The 14,431-nt window shown below is 35.7% G+C and overlaps 1 protein-coding gene across 2 annotated transcripts; it reads left to right on the top strand.

Moving 5' to 3' along the window:
• Window positions 1-4,951: 4,951 nt before the first annotated feature.
• On the top strand, window positions 4,952-13,667 carry LOC127427085 (dehydrogenase/reductase SDR family member 7C-A-like). 2 transcript variants are annotated; one of them, XM_051674445.1, is made up of 7 exons: window positions 4,952-5,089; window positions 7,335-7,491; window positions 9,283-9,395; window positions 10,393-10,603; window positions 10,714-10,806; window positions 10,949-11,110; window positions 12,770-13,667. In XM_051674445.1, the coding sequence occupies exons 1-7, from the start codon at window positions 5,081-5,083 to the stop codon at window positions 12,979-12,981; spliced, it is 957 nt and encodes a 318-aa protein (XP_051530405.1). In that variant the 5' UTR covers window positions 4,952-5,080; the 3' UTR covers window positions 12,982-13,667. The 2 variants fall into 2 exon arrangements, with proteins under 2 accessions (XP_051530405.1, XP_051530406.1); XM_051674446.1 differs by having other exon boundaries at window positions 4,974-5,089; window positions 7,338-7,491.
• The last annotated feature ends 764 nt before the right edge of the window (window positions 13,668-14,431 follow it).

The following is a 14,431-nucleotide window of genomic DNA, read 5'->3' as shown; positions in this document are numbered from 1 at the left end:
TCGAGGTTTCCCAATGGAGGGAGGTCGCGAGCTCGCAGATTTGCTGCTGGAATTTCATGTTTTCTCGCGAGACTCGAGAGAGAGCGCGTGCGCGACAGAGAGAGCACGCTATCCTCCTGTAGAATAGTCCTGAAGCACAGATATCCACCCTGTGGCCACTGCCTGACTCAGTCTATATATATATATATATATATATGGTTGGTTGGGGAGTAACGGAATACATGTAACGGGATTACGAATTTAAAATAAAAGTAACTGTATTCCACTACAGTTACAATTTAAATAATTAGTAATTAGAATATAGTTACATTCAAAAAGTATTTTGATTACTGAAGAGATTACTTTGCATTTTATTGTCATTTGTTTCATTTAATATTTAGTCCTTTCAGATGGAAAACATTTATACATATAAATGATGCGATCCAAAGTGCATTTGAACAGCGGTGAAACACTTTCTTATTATGTGTTACATTCATACGAGCAGACAGAGAAGTAAGTCTGAAGTAAGTTTATTTTTGTGAAGAAATAGAAATAAACCTTGTGTAAATTGTCAGCTTTACGTTAAGCTAAAATCGTATTTCTAGCCATTTTACATGCACATGTTACCAGGCACGATCATATTTTTTATCAAGAAAATTCACGTTGGATCATAATTTCTTTTTTTCTAGTAAGACCTTTAATATTAGGGCAAAAATAGTATTCTTGATAATAATTTTTGTATTGTTTTCCTATAAAAATATCTAAAATTCCTTAAAACAAGATCAGTTTGATTTATCTTGTTTTAGAAACAACACTGCATAAGATATTTAGGTTTTTCAGAGAATGTATTTTTAACATGTGTATTTTTTCTAACTGTTCTGGCAGAGTTTTTATAGTCAAAACAAGTGAAAAAATCTACCAGTGCTGAAGAAGTAATCCAAAGTATTTAGAATATGTTACTGACCTTGAGTAATCTAACGGAATACATTACAAATTACATTTTACAGCATGTATTCTGTAATCTGTAGTGGAATACATTTCAAAACTAACCCTCCCAACCCTGTTATATATATATTTATACATATAAATGATGCGATCCAAAGTGCATCTGAACAGCAGTGAAACACTTTCTTATGATGTGTTACATTCATACGAGCAGACAGAGAAGTAAGTTTGAAGTAAGTTTGGAGCAGAAGAAATAGAAATAAACCTTGTGTAAATTGTCAGCTTTACGCTAATCTAAAATCTTATTTCTAGCCATTTTACATGCACATGTTACCAGGCACGATATTATTTAGGAGGAACACCCCAACACTGACCCCGCTCACCATTCTAAACAGCACTGTGGCAGCAGTGGAGTCATTCAGGTTCCTGGGCACTACCATCTCAGAGGACCTGAAGTGGGAGACCCACATTGACTCCATTGTGAAAAAGGCCCAGCAGAGGTTGTACTTCCTTCGCCAGCTGAGGAAATTCAACCTGCCACAGGCGTTGCTGATACAGTTCTACTCAGCAGTCATTGAGGCTGTCCTCTGCCCTTCAATAACTGTCTGGTTTGGTTCAGCTACGAAATAAGACATCAGAAGACTACAAAGGACAGTTCGGACTGCTGGGAGGATTATTGGTTGCCCCCTGCCCCCCCTTCAAGAATTATACACTCCCAGAGTGAGGAAAAAGGTTGGAAAAATCACTCTGGACCCCACTCACCCTGCCCATTACCTTTTTGACCTGTTGCCTTCTGGCCAACACTTCAGAGCTCTGAGCACCAGAACCACCAGGCACAGGAACAGTTTTTTCCCTCAGGATATCCATCTCATGAACAGTTAAATTGCCCCACTGAGCAATAATTAATGTGCAATACACAGTTTAATCTTTTTTATATTTATCCAACACTTCCAACATCTTCTGCGATTTCATTTCTCTAAAAAAAAAAAAAACATTTGCACTGTACATAACAGATAACAGATTTGTATTAGATTTGCACTACGTATGTGTATGTATGTGTGTATGTATGTATGTATGTATGTGTGTGTCTTTGTATGTACGTACATGTATAATTATTATTTTTTTTTTATTATTATCTATGTCTTGCTGCTGTTTTTGTATTGTTTTTGTATTGTTGTGCACTGGAAGCTCCTGTCACCAAGACAAATTCCTTGTATGTGTAAGCATACTTGGCAATAAAGCTGATTATATATACACTACCAGTCAAAAGTTTTGAAACACTGATTCTTTATTATATATATATATATATATATATATATATATATATATATATATTTTTTTTCACATTTAGAATAATAGTAAAGTCATCAAAACTATGGAATAACATAAATGGAACTATGGGAATTATGTTGTGATTAAACAAATTCCAAAATAAATCAAAACTGTGTTATATTTTAGCATCTTTAAAGTAGTCACCCTTTGTCTAGAATTTGCAGACATGTACTCTTGACATTTTCTCAACCAACTTCTTGAGGTATCACCCTGGGATGCTTTTTAAACAGTATTGAAGGAGTTCCCATCTATGTTGGGCACTTATTGGCTGCTTTTCTTTATTATTTGGTCCAAGTCCTCGATTTCAAAAACTTTTTTTTTTTTTAATTAAATTTTAGTTTTATAATCAAATACATTAATATGGTGACACAATGATATTTTGGTCTACAAAACTAATTTCAAACATTTAAGTATACACCTTCAGATCAAAAGATTTTTAAAATCATGAGAAACATTTCAGTCAAGTGTTTCAAAACTTTTGACCGGTAGTGTGTGTATATATATATATATATATATATATATACATTTCCAGCAGCCATCACTCCAACACCTTATCCTTGAGTAATCATGCTTAATTGCTAATTTGGTACTAGAAAATCACTTGTCATTATATCAAACACAGCTGAAAGCTATTTGGTTCGTTAAATGAAGCTTAACATTGTCTTTGTGTTTGTTCTTGAGTTGCCACAGTATGCAATAGACTGGCATGTCTTAAGGTCAATATTAGGTCAGAAATGGTAAAAAAAGAAACAGCTTTCTCTAGAAACTCGTCAGTCAATCATTGTTTTGAGGAATGAAGGCTATACAATGCTTGAATTTGCTACAGATTTCATACAAAGGTGTACATTACAGTCTTCAAAGACAAAGGACAACTGGCTCTAACAAGGACAGAAAGAGATGTGGAAGGCCAGATGTACAACTAAACAAGAGGATAAGTACATCAGAGTCTCTAGTTTGAGAAATAGATACCTCACATGTCTTCAGCTGACAGCTTCATTGAATTCTACCCACTCAACACCAGTTTCATGTACAACAGTAAAGAGAAGACTCAGGGGTGCAGGCCTTATGGGAAGAATTGCAAAGAAAAAGCCACATTTGAAACAGAAAAACAAAAAGAAAAGGTTAGAGTGGGCAAAGAAACACAGACATTGGACAACAGATAATTGGAAAAGAGTGTTATGGATCTTAACCCCATTGAGCATTTGTGGGATCGGCTAGACTGTAAGGTGCGTGAGAAGTGCCCGACAAGACAGCCACATCTATGGCAAGCGCTACAGGAAGCGTGAGGTGAAATGTCACCTGAGTATCTGGACAAACTGACAGCTGGAATGCTAAGGATCTGCAAAACTGTCATTGCTGCACATGGAGGATTTTTGGATGAGAACTCTTTGCAGTAGTTTAAGAAGTTCTGAAAAAAAAAAATTCAAAATGTAATAGTAATTTTCACGTTATTAATGTCCTGACATTGTGATCAGTTGAATGCCACTTTGGTGAATAAATGTACCAATTTCTTTCCATAAGAGCAAAATCTGTACATTATTCCAAACTTTTGGCCACCAGTGTGTGTATATATATATATATATATATATATATATATATATAAACAATGACAACAATTAGGCTATTCTTGCTTTTCTGTGTTCACAGAATTCTACATTAAGGAATTTTGAAATTCTAAAAGAAATAAATCGAAATATATTTGTTTTGTTGATCATTTCATTTTCATTTTTTTTTTCTTTAAGGGATATCCTGCAGTTGTTTTTTCTGTATATTGGGAGACACCATTAAAATGTTTTCACAAGTCTGCAATTCCAAAAACAGATGGCATAGTGTTTTCCATTCATCTTTGCAGAACACACACAAAAACATATTTTTTTTTTAGATTTATGCATTTTAATTTCATAACAAAATTCTGTTAAATTGAATTGAGTAATGTTTAACAAAATATAATTTAAACCAAAATATTGTAAGTTTTCTTCATACATTTTTTATTTTATTTTTTTAATTACACAATTCAGTTTGATGGAATTTTGTTATGAAATTGAAATGCATAAATCTTAAAAATATAGGCAAAAACAATTAGTTTGAATTTTATAACTTCAGATAATGTAATCTATGCAGTATCAGATATATCCTAATAATCTTATTTGATTTCTTTAATTTTATTTGTTATAGAGCTTATTTTGCATTGATCCACTGTCTAAAAATTGAGTCGATAATCAAATAGAGTCTCTGCTGCATTAAAAGTATTGTCTCAAGAACTCTAGTCAAAAACATTTAAACATCATTCAATTTATTGATATAATTTAAACTGAATCAAAATCAGGTTGTTTGCTTTTATATAGGAGGAATTTGACAATCTATACTTTGAAACTGTTTTATTTTTCTCATACAATCCAGCACATCTTGTAAACAGTTTACCCAAAATAAATAGCTTAGATTGCCCATGATCAATAGAATAGTAAAAAAAAATAAAAAATTATAATAATATTTTACATCGGCAAGAAACTCACCCATTATTATTTAATAGCAAATGTAGAAAAAAAAACCCTCCTATCTACAGTGTTTGAAGTGACCAACTGAAGGAACACTTGTTCTACACCACTCCACATGCCTTAGAGACTATGCACAACATACATGACAAGTCACCAACTCATCAGACACATGCTATTTAAAGATCACTGATCCTCACAAGTTGCCCTGGCTGCCACTGGCAGTGGGACTGAGTTTAAATGAACAAGGAGGAAGACAGGGTTCAATCTGCTTACCTAACTGGAAAGAAAAAAGAAGAAGATATTTCCACTGAAGGCTGGCTTAACTGTTTATGTACACTGTAAGTACATTGAAAATAAGACAGATTACAGCCTTCCTGTGTGGGTTAGTTTGTGTGTGTGCCTTTGTTTGTTTCTATCAGCTTTAGCCAGACGTTAATCTGTCTGTGACACTGTTGCTTGTGTTGGATTTTGAAATGATTTGTTAAAAGCCACAATTACAAGGACAAGAAAAAAAAAGAAAAAAAGTGGTATTGGCTGATTCCTCAAAAACAACACTTAGAGGCACATATGTAATGTCTCTTTATGTTTGTCCTAATATGTGCTTCTTGTATATCAATGTCAGTGTCATGGAGGTGACTTGGCAAGAGGTGCCAGTGGCAGTAGTTTAGAGCTACTTTGTAGTTTAAATATACTTAGTTTATATTTAGAACTTGTCGTCCACCTCACTTTTATGGAAATAGTGATGGCAGTGTTATCAGACAACTGTTACTGTACACAGATTCCAGGTGTAAATGATCACAAAGAAAATGTTTTCAGCAGTTGTCAATCTGTTAGTTGATTCATTCCTGTCTAATGACATTACTGGTATGATGACTTAACTACAGCTCAGCAGACATACATGTTTCTTATTTTACAATCTACTGACAAAATATTAACCCCCAAAATGTAGTAATTCATGTTGTAATATGTAAGTTAACTAGTTTTATTAAAGTCAGAAAAAGTAATGATTTAATCAACTCGAATACATTAGGTTACACTAACAAAAGAGATTTTTCAGGGTTAGATAAGTTAGAAATAGTTCCTTAAAGGCATAGTTCACTCAAAAATGAAAAGTCTCTTACCATTTACTCACCCTCATGACATCCCAGATGTGAATGACTTTCGTTCTTTTGCTGAACACAAACAAAGATTTCTAGAAAAATATCTCAGCTCTGTAGGTTCATTCAGTGCAAGTGAATGATGGCCAAAACTTTGAAGGTCCAAAAAGGACATAAAGGCAGCATAAAAGTAATATGACTCCAGTAGTTTAAATCCATATCTTCAGAAGCGATATAACAGGTGTGGGTGAAAAACAGATCAATATTTAATTCCTTACTATAAATTCTCCTCCCTGCCCAGTAGGTGGCAATATGCACATAGAATGCAAATCGCCAAAAACAAAAGTACAAGAATGTGAAAGTGAACATTTATAGTAAAAAAGGACTTTAACATTTATCTGTTTCTCACCCACACCTATCATATCGCTCCAGAAGACATGGGTTTAACCACTGGAGTCATATGGATTACTTTTATGATGCCTTTATGTGCTTTTTGGAACTTCAAACCCTGGCCACCATTCACTTGCATTGTATGGACAAACAGAGCTGAGATATTCTTTTAAAAATCTTCGTTAGTGTTCAGCAGAAGAAAGAAAGTCATTCACATCAGGGATGAGCGTGAGTACATAATGAGAGAATTTTCAATTTTGGGTGAACTATTCCTTTAAGGTAAAAAACTGCAGGCTACCACTCTTTACAATGTACAGTTATTTAAATTGTCTGATGATTTAACAACTGATCAACAGAAGTGTTTCCTGTTAATATGAACTTTCAGTACTCTACAGAGCTGAGCAATAAGGATTTTCACTACACTGTAGGTCATTGATTATATAAATGGGCTTTTAGGTCTTCTACACTGACCAAAAAAAAAAAAAAGATAATCTAAAAATGTGCTTCATGTGGTAACATGAAAATTAATTGGATTTATTTAAGTCGAGAATATTATTTAACATCACTGAATCAACCTGGATTTATTAAGTTACACCAACAAAATGTTTTAAATTATACATTTTAAGGATTAGATCAGGTAGAAACTTTAATGAAATAATAGGTTATCACTTTTTACAGTGTACGAGCTGTGAGATGATGTATAGAACTTTGTGAATTCTGCTGAATTAAATAGGTCGCTAAATGCATGTCAGGGTAGAATGGGTTGAAAATAATAATAATAATAATAATAATAATAATAATAAACCACAGCAAAAGTGTTTATTCATTTGTATTTTAATTCTTCTTGCTCCACTTCAATATGGTCAAGCCAAAATCATAAGACTATATAAATAAATGATAACATCTCCCACTGTTTAACAGGATGCTTGTGTTCATCACAACTTGACACACCTTTCATATGTCTCTAGTTTCATCAGCATGGGACAACTTTATTAATGCATGATTTTAGAGTCATTCATTGCGACCTCACATGCAGTAGAGGTTTATACCTCACAAGATGAGCAGTCAATTAACTCCTATTTTTCTTGGTTTCCAGAAGATGGATCTCCCATCTGTTACGGTCCTGCCCCTGCTAATAGTGGTTTTCACTGGAGTTTACTATGTTTACAATGAGGTCATGCGGTTCATGTCCAAGTCCATGGTGCAGAACAAAGTGGTGGTGATCACAGACGCCGTATCTGGGATGGGAAGTGGTAATGTTTAATGATGTATTAATTACTTCTTCACCACAACATTAAATAAACCCGGTATAAAACTTGCCTTCCATTCACACAGCACATGAGAGACAAGATAACAACTTTCAGTTCCAGTACCAATTTGCGTAACACTTTATAATAACGTTTATGAATAAGTCACTAACAAACATTTTAGAATGCTTAAATGGTTAGTTCACACAAAGTTGAAAAATCTGTCATCATCTGTCAACATCACCTTGTGTTGTTCCCAGCCCTTAATCCTTTCTTATTTCCACAGACACACACACGTATATGATATTACTTGAATGTACAATAATTAATTATTTGATTAGCATAATTTAATGTTATACGTTTTTAACAAGGACTAAAAACGGATCAAGGAATGAAAACAATAACAGAAAACGAATGATTTATTTATTTATTTATGTATTTTTTTTTGCAGAACGTAACCAAAAACGGGAACGAAATTCCTTTCAATTGATCCGGGGTGAAAACATTATTTTTAAGTGCTGGTAACCGGTACATTTTGCTCTGATCATTTTTAAATAAAACTAAAGACGAAAGGGCTTTTCACAGTACATTTTCGGAGTTACACCATTTCCTGTTGCCCGATAAAATGAGGCTTCTTTCTTTTTAGTAGAACATAAGCATGCACTATGATTCTGAAGAAAACTGCTAGTTAAAAAAATCAATGTTAAAAATGTTTCAATCATTCGGCCTGCAAAAGGTGATGTTTAGTCCAAACGCGGCCATGCAGAGTGTGCATGCATGCAGGAGAGAGAGTTTTGGCTATTTTACTAAATTAATATTTGAAATATTTGAAATATTTTTGGGGATATATTTAATATTAAGAATATATTTATTGAAAAGACGTTACTTTTTATAGGCTACTGTATACTATGCTTGTTGTGATTTCTATCCTGAAAATTCCCCCACATGGGAAAAAATTGTATCACTTATTTTTGCTCATTTTGGGTGAGGCAAGGCCCTTACAGTATTTTGAGCTTGTTTTTCCAGACCAGGTCCTTTTTTTTCCTTGAGAGATCTGGCAACACCGCAACTGGTATGTCACCCTTAGTCAGGTACTGTAATTTTAAAAAGAACATTTTTAACCTTTCTTTTATTTCGTTCTAACCGGTTACTATTTGGAAGGGAGGCTGTGGAAAGCTGGAACCCAGAACAAAAAAATACTGTTTCTTCTCAGAACAAACCGAAACGAAAAACATTTTGTGTTTAATCCCTGGTTTTTAATATGATTCATTAAATGTTCATTATTGTTAGCATATACGTTTTTATACAGTATATTACTATTAGATGTTATCAAAGAACATTGTTTAGAACACCACTTTGGACAGCATGTGAACAAATGTTCAAACTGTGCACAGTGTCACAGAGCATGATAGTATTAAATTTAGTGAAAGGACCTGTACAGTACAGAGTGCAAAGACTAGTCCATAGTGTCCCCCTGCCCCCACCCCCAAAAAAAGTAGTTTAAGATTAGCAGAGAGCAGCCACACCAAATAAATCACTGGAGTGATAAAGAGCGAGCTGTATTCTTTCACACAACTGAGGAAAGATTGATGGGATTGTGGAGGCCACTGACTTCTTTGTTGTGATTGGGTCATCAGACTGCTTTTGTTGGTTCTGAATGGAATGAACAGATAACACCTTAATCATGTTTTACTAAGAATAGACATGCAATTTCTCCATTCCATCTCCCATATTATTAGCCTTCCTTCTAATATTTTTGGCCTTTGATCCTCTTTTTCTTTGATTCACTTTCTTCAGAGTGTGCCAGACTGTTTCATGAAGGTGGTGCGAGGCTGGTTTTGTGTGGGCCGAGGTGGGACAAGCTTGAATCTCTGCATGATTCGCTGTGCAGTGGATCAGACCCCAGTAAAGTGAGTATACATTTACACTGCAACACCCATTAGAGCTTGCCTGCAATCTTAAAATTGGGCAAAAGCATCAGCAGCACCATCAAAAAGCCCATTTCACATTCAGTTCACCAAGGCACATTGGTACTTCGATCACGCTGTCCCATCCCTTTTCAGACCTCTGAATTTGATGGTTCAAACTGTATCTGTGTGTCTCTGTCACTGTTTCTTCCTCTGTCATGAACAATAGCAGGATTTCCTCCCTGACAGCAGGATGTCCATGGGTCTCTACAAATGCCATTCTGCACTGCTAACATCATATATAGCACCTGAAACAATATGTTGAGCTTATTATTACCATAATCAGAAATGCAGGGCTTGGGGCAAAAATGCTACCAAAAGTGAAAAAATGCCCCAGAAACTGTATTTAAAATGTGTGGGGAATAGTGATTTTTTTACCATCAATTATTTCATATTATTCTATTTTAGGCCAGTCTACAGTGCGTAATACAAAAGTGCCTCTGCAGACACCATGGCGACCTGTAGTTGTCAGATATCTGTATTCACTGTCTCAGAGACGAGTGCTGTTGAATGTGTCACTGATATGAAGTAATGTCTGATGATGAAATTTATTTTATGAAAAAAAGAAAAGTAAAATAAATAAAAAAGCTCCCAACCTTTTAAAAAACTTCTACAACAACTCTGAAACAGCAATTACACCAAAATGTACCTTAGTGTTCACACAGGGCGGACAATAATTTAATATGTAGTTGATTGTGTTATGATGTATTGTGCATCATTTACCATAACTACTTCTATTTGATGTTGATTTGATTTTAGAAAAATATTCCCCCATAAATGTTCAATAATGCCCCTGCAAATCAGTTCTGGAGGGCTAATATTGCACTTCAATAAAACATTATGACACTGCTGTTTTTTGGGCCTCATTATGATCATTTTCAACAATTGCAGTGGCATCTGGTTTCCATCCCTCTGATGCTATCTGTGCTTCCTGTTTAAGACTTTCACACCCAAGCTGGTGCTGCTGGACTTCAGCGATATGGAGAACATTTCAGATGTGATCGCAGAGATTGGCGAGTGCTATGGCTGTGTGGATGTTCTGATATGCAACAGCAGCATGAAGGTCAAAGCCCCAGTGCAGAATCACTCCCTGGAGATGGACAAAACTGTCATGGATGTCAACTATTTTGGACCTATTACGTTGGCCAAAGGTACAGTAGAACTTTTTCGCTCAGTGTAGTGCAATGCATTGAGGAACATGGGGATACTACAGTGTACTGGCAAAACAATCTTACCATGTCGATTCTTATTTTTGCTGCAGGTGTCCTGCCATTAATGATCACTAGAAGGACAGGACAATTTGTATTGGCCAACAGCATCCAAGGGAAACTGGCTCTCCCATTCCGTACCTCTTGTAAGAGCGAAGCTCTGGAGATTCTGTTTGGGCCTGCTAACACGAAACTGCTAAAATGAACAGTAAAGTTATGTGTAATTATAATGGAAAAACCTCACTACCCAATTATTTTATTTAAGCAACTCAAATGTTTCTTTCCAAGATGCCGCCTCCAAGCATGCAGTCCAGGCTTTCTTCGACTGCCTGAGAGCAGAGGTGGAGGAGTATGGGATCTCTGTCAGTACAATCAGTCACACCTTCATTAACTCAGTACCACAGAACACCACTCCCTCCAAAACCCCACCCACCAATCCCCTCTGGGCATGTGAGTAACCATCCAGATATTGAATAATTTTCATGTAGCAGCAGTTGTTAATAAAGTCTCTAAACATACACTGTCTTACATACACCCTTGAATACATCTGGTTCCTAACATAAATAGTACACAACGTACATGTGCGCCTTAATTGAATTGTAACTGAATTATCCACCTTCAATTTACCTGCCTCTGTTGTTTCACACACTCACTCTGTTCCAAAACAGAAGCTGTGTTCCAAATATTGTGTTCCACGCTGTACACTTCATATAGGTAATCCATGACCACTGAGTGCATTAATTGCCAAACATTCCACACTTCATTATTTTGGTTGAAATAGTACATCATCCGGGTACTTGTAGTTCACTCCATTTTGATCCATTTTCAGTGTGAACACACTATGCACACTACTTACACTACAAAACGGCGTAGCATAATTCAGAAGTATGTGATTAGGCACACAGCTCTAGTGAGCTGCCTTCGTAGGAGCATATTAAAGGCATCATAAGTGCATTCTTGATGCAAAGACAGTTCCAAATGATGCCTTCTAAGATACTTAGTTTTGGGCAAATTTTAAGGTAGCATTGTTTGTATGCTTCGCAGAGAATGTCAAGAGAAAATGTTGAATATAAAAATGTTTAGTTCAGTACTGAAAAATAATAAAATATAAATTAATTGTACCCAATATTTGTGTGTACTTTGTCTTTTTAGGGTTCTTAGAGTAGAACCAAATCTTTTTAGCAAGTCAGTCCACTCAGCGGCCATCTATGGAGGCACCCAGGCAGCTATATTCTGTGTAAACAAGCGGCATGTAAAAGTGCAGCTCCTTTCTACTTAAATGGGGAAAGGCTGAAATCTCCAAAATGGTTGGTCAAGATTATGATCAAAGAACATATTTTAAATCAGCAGTAAAATCTGACAACACTGGTGTCCTTTACCTCAGATTACGCTAAAAACAGAATTTTTCCGACTTGTATAGCTAATGCACATGCACATTCTCAAGCTGATTGACAGGCGATGCCTGTATCTAAAAGCTGATTGGCTCTTTTACCTGTAAGGCGGGACTTTCTTCCATTCATTTAAATAGAATTGGCCCGTCTCTGCTAAATAGTCTCTGGTCTAAAGTTGTTAGCTTAGCAACATGCTAACGTTAAATTATATTTAAATCAGTTGAGAGTCGAGTTCTCTGTGGGGATCGCCAGGGATATCATCAGTGGTGGACAACCGGGAATGTTGTCCCATGCCCTATGACGAGGGGGTGCTCTCTAAGTGAATGAAGCCCCATGCCCATGCCCAGTGAATTTGAAGTGACAGCCCTATGGAGCATTATTTGTATGATGCATGGAATTGCTTCCTATGTGGAGCATTCAAAATCAATCAGTTATGAGATTTTAAGGTTGCCCACTCTCCCATATTTTGACTAAAATTAAGAGGTGCTTTAAGGGATGCCTATTGTCTTATATTTAAGCGGTGAAACCCCCCGGTCAAACTGATTGAGTGGGTCCCCCTGATGGCAAAATGTTGAAGCACAAAAAATGCTAAGGTGTCCCATATTTGCATGGCAAAAAGTTAGCAACCCTAATCTCAATTATGATGCCTATGTAGGCAGTACACAGCAGAGCCAATGCCAATGACTCTGAGATTTTGTCTCTGTTTCATTACTGGCAGACATCTCTTGCCTGCTGAACACTCATGGGGTGAGTCCCAACGACCTGGCCCATGAGATTGTGAGAACGGTGAACAGGCACAGACGAGAAGTGCTTCTTGCCCACCCCATCCCCTGGATCGCCCTGTATATCCGCTCTTTGCTCCCCAGCTTCTTCTTTGCTGTGGTGGCTGCTGGGGTGAAGGATGGAGCCATGGCTGAGCAGCTAAAATAGATGAACTGTGGAAAGAGGACTGAATGAATAGAATTAAGGAATGACCTGAGTCGTTGTTGTTTTATTTCATGAGCTTTGAACTCCTTTCTGGTCTAGCAGTACACAGTAGGGGGGATCTTCTGATTAGGGGGGATCTTCTGATGTAAAAATACATGAAAACATCTTATATTTTGATCTGGTTAGAAATAGGATGCTTTTATTTATCTTGGAATTTCTGGAGACTGAGTAGGCTAATGAGACATTCTTTGCAAGATTAAATCATATAAAATAATCTTTAGTCATTCTACACATTTACACAATAAAGCTTGTGACTCGACTCCTTTGAAATGTTGTTATCAGCCCAAGATGCTTTCATACACAATATTGAGATTATATCAATGGTATGCTATAGATAATTGCAAAAAACTGAGTACATTATTTTAGGATGCCATTATGCTTGATATAAGTTTTAAAGGAATAGTTAATCTGAATTATTTTTATTTATTTTTTTTTGTCCAAAAGTGTTGTTCCTAACCTGTATGACTTTCTTTCTATCGTGGAAGACAAAACGAGATGATAGGCCCAATATTAGCCTTAGTCACCATTCACTTTCATTGTATCTCTTTACAATGCTCCAGTCTGCCATCCTAACATTACTATATGGCATCTTTTTAATGTAATATAATATTAAAATTGTGTACTATAAATCCTGCCTTTCTCTTTATTTCTCCAGTGCATGGTTTTGCAAGGAAACAAGGTGCCATTTTGTTTCATTCACAAACCATAAAGAGCCATATATAGACGTTATTTCCCAGATGTCTGGGTTGCTGATTTAAGGCCAGTTTATTCATTTAGTGCAGACGTGGCTCACTATCAGCTCCTAGTGGCCACATCTGATGTATATAGTGTACTATTTCTCAACAGCACTATTGTACCTGTAGATGGCACTAACCACAAGCCTAAGACATACTGGTAGATGAGAAAGAAAAAAAAAAAAAAAAAAAACACAGAGAAATACACTGCAAAGATGTGATGCTTGATGACACATCCTGTAATTTATGATGTCATTTCTCAATAATGAAGTAAGCATCAATAATACATTCAAGCTTTAATATTAAAAACTTATTGTAATAGAAGCACCCTGCTGATGCATGTCATATCACATGGCATTATAAAGTTGTAGGTAAATGAAGACAGGCTGCTGTACTCATAAGAACATACTGTAAGTGATTCAGTTGTTTCAGTCTTTCATCACACTGTAAAATGAGTAATGAAACATTGATTCAATAGAAGTCTAATTGATGTATTATGATATTTTAGACAGTTAAATGCAGCTTTAATGCCTTAAAGTATTGCTAAAATGAGAAATTTGTCTTGACTAAAGTGATGCTGCAAATGAACACCAATACAACAAAACACAATTTACAGTTCATTTAGGACATTTCAAATCTATTAATAATAAATTGCCATT

The sequence above is a fragment of the Myxocyprinus asiaticus genome, chromosome 36 (genome assembly GCF_019703515.2).
Source record: "Myxocyprinus asiaticus isolate MX2 ecotype Aquarium Trade chromosome 36, UBuf_Myxa_2, whole genome shotgun sequence".
NCBI classification, from domain to species: domain Eukaryota; kingdom Metazoa; phylum Chordata; class Actinopteri; order Cypriniformes; family Catostomidae; genus Myxocyprinus; species Myxocyprinus asiaticus.
The sequence above is the reverse complement of the archived record's forward strand: the minus strand, read 5'-3'. Positions and strand labels throughout refer to the sequence as shown.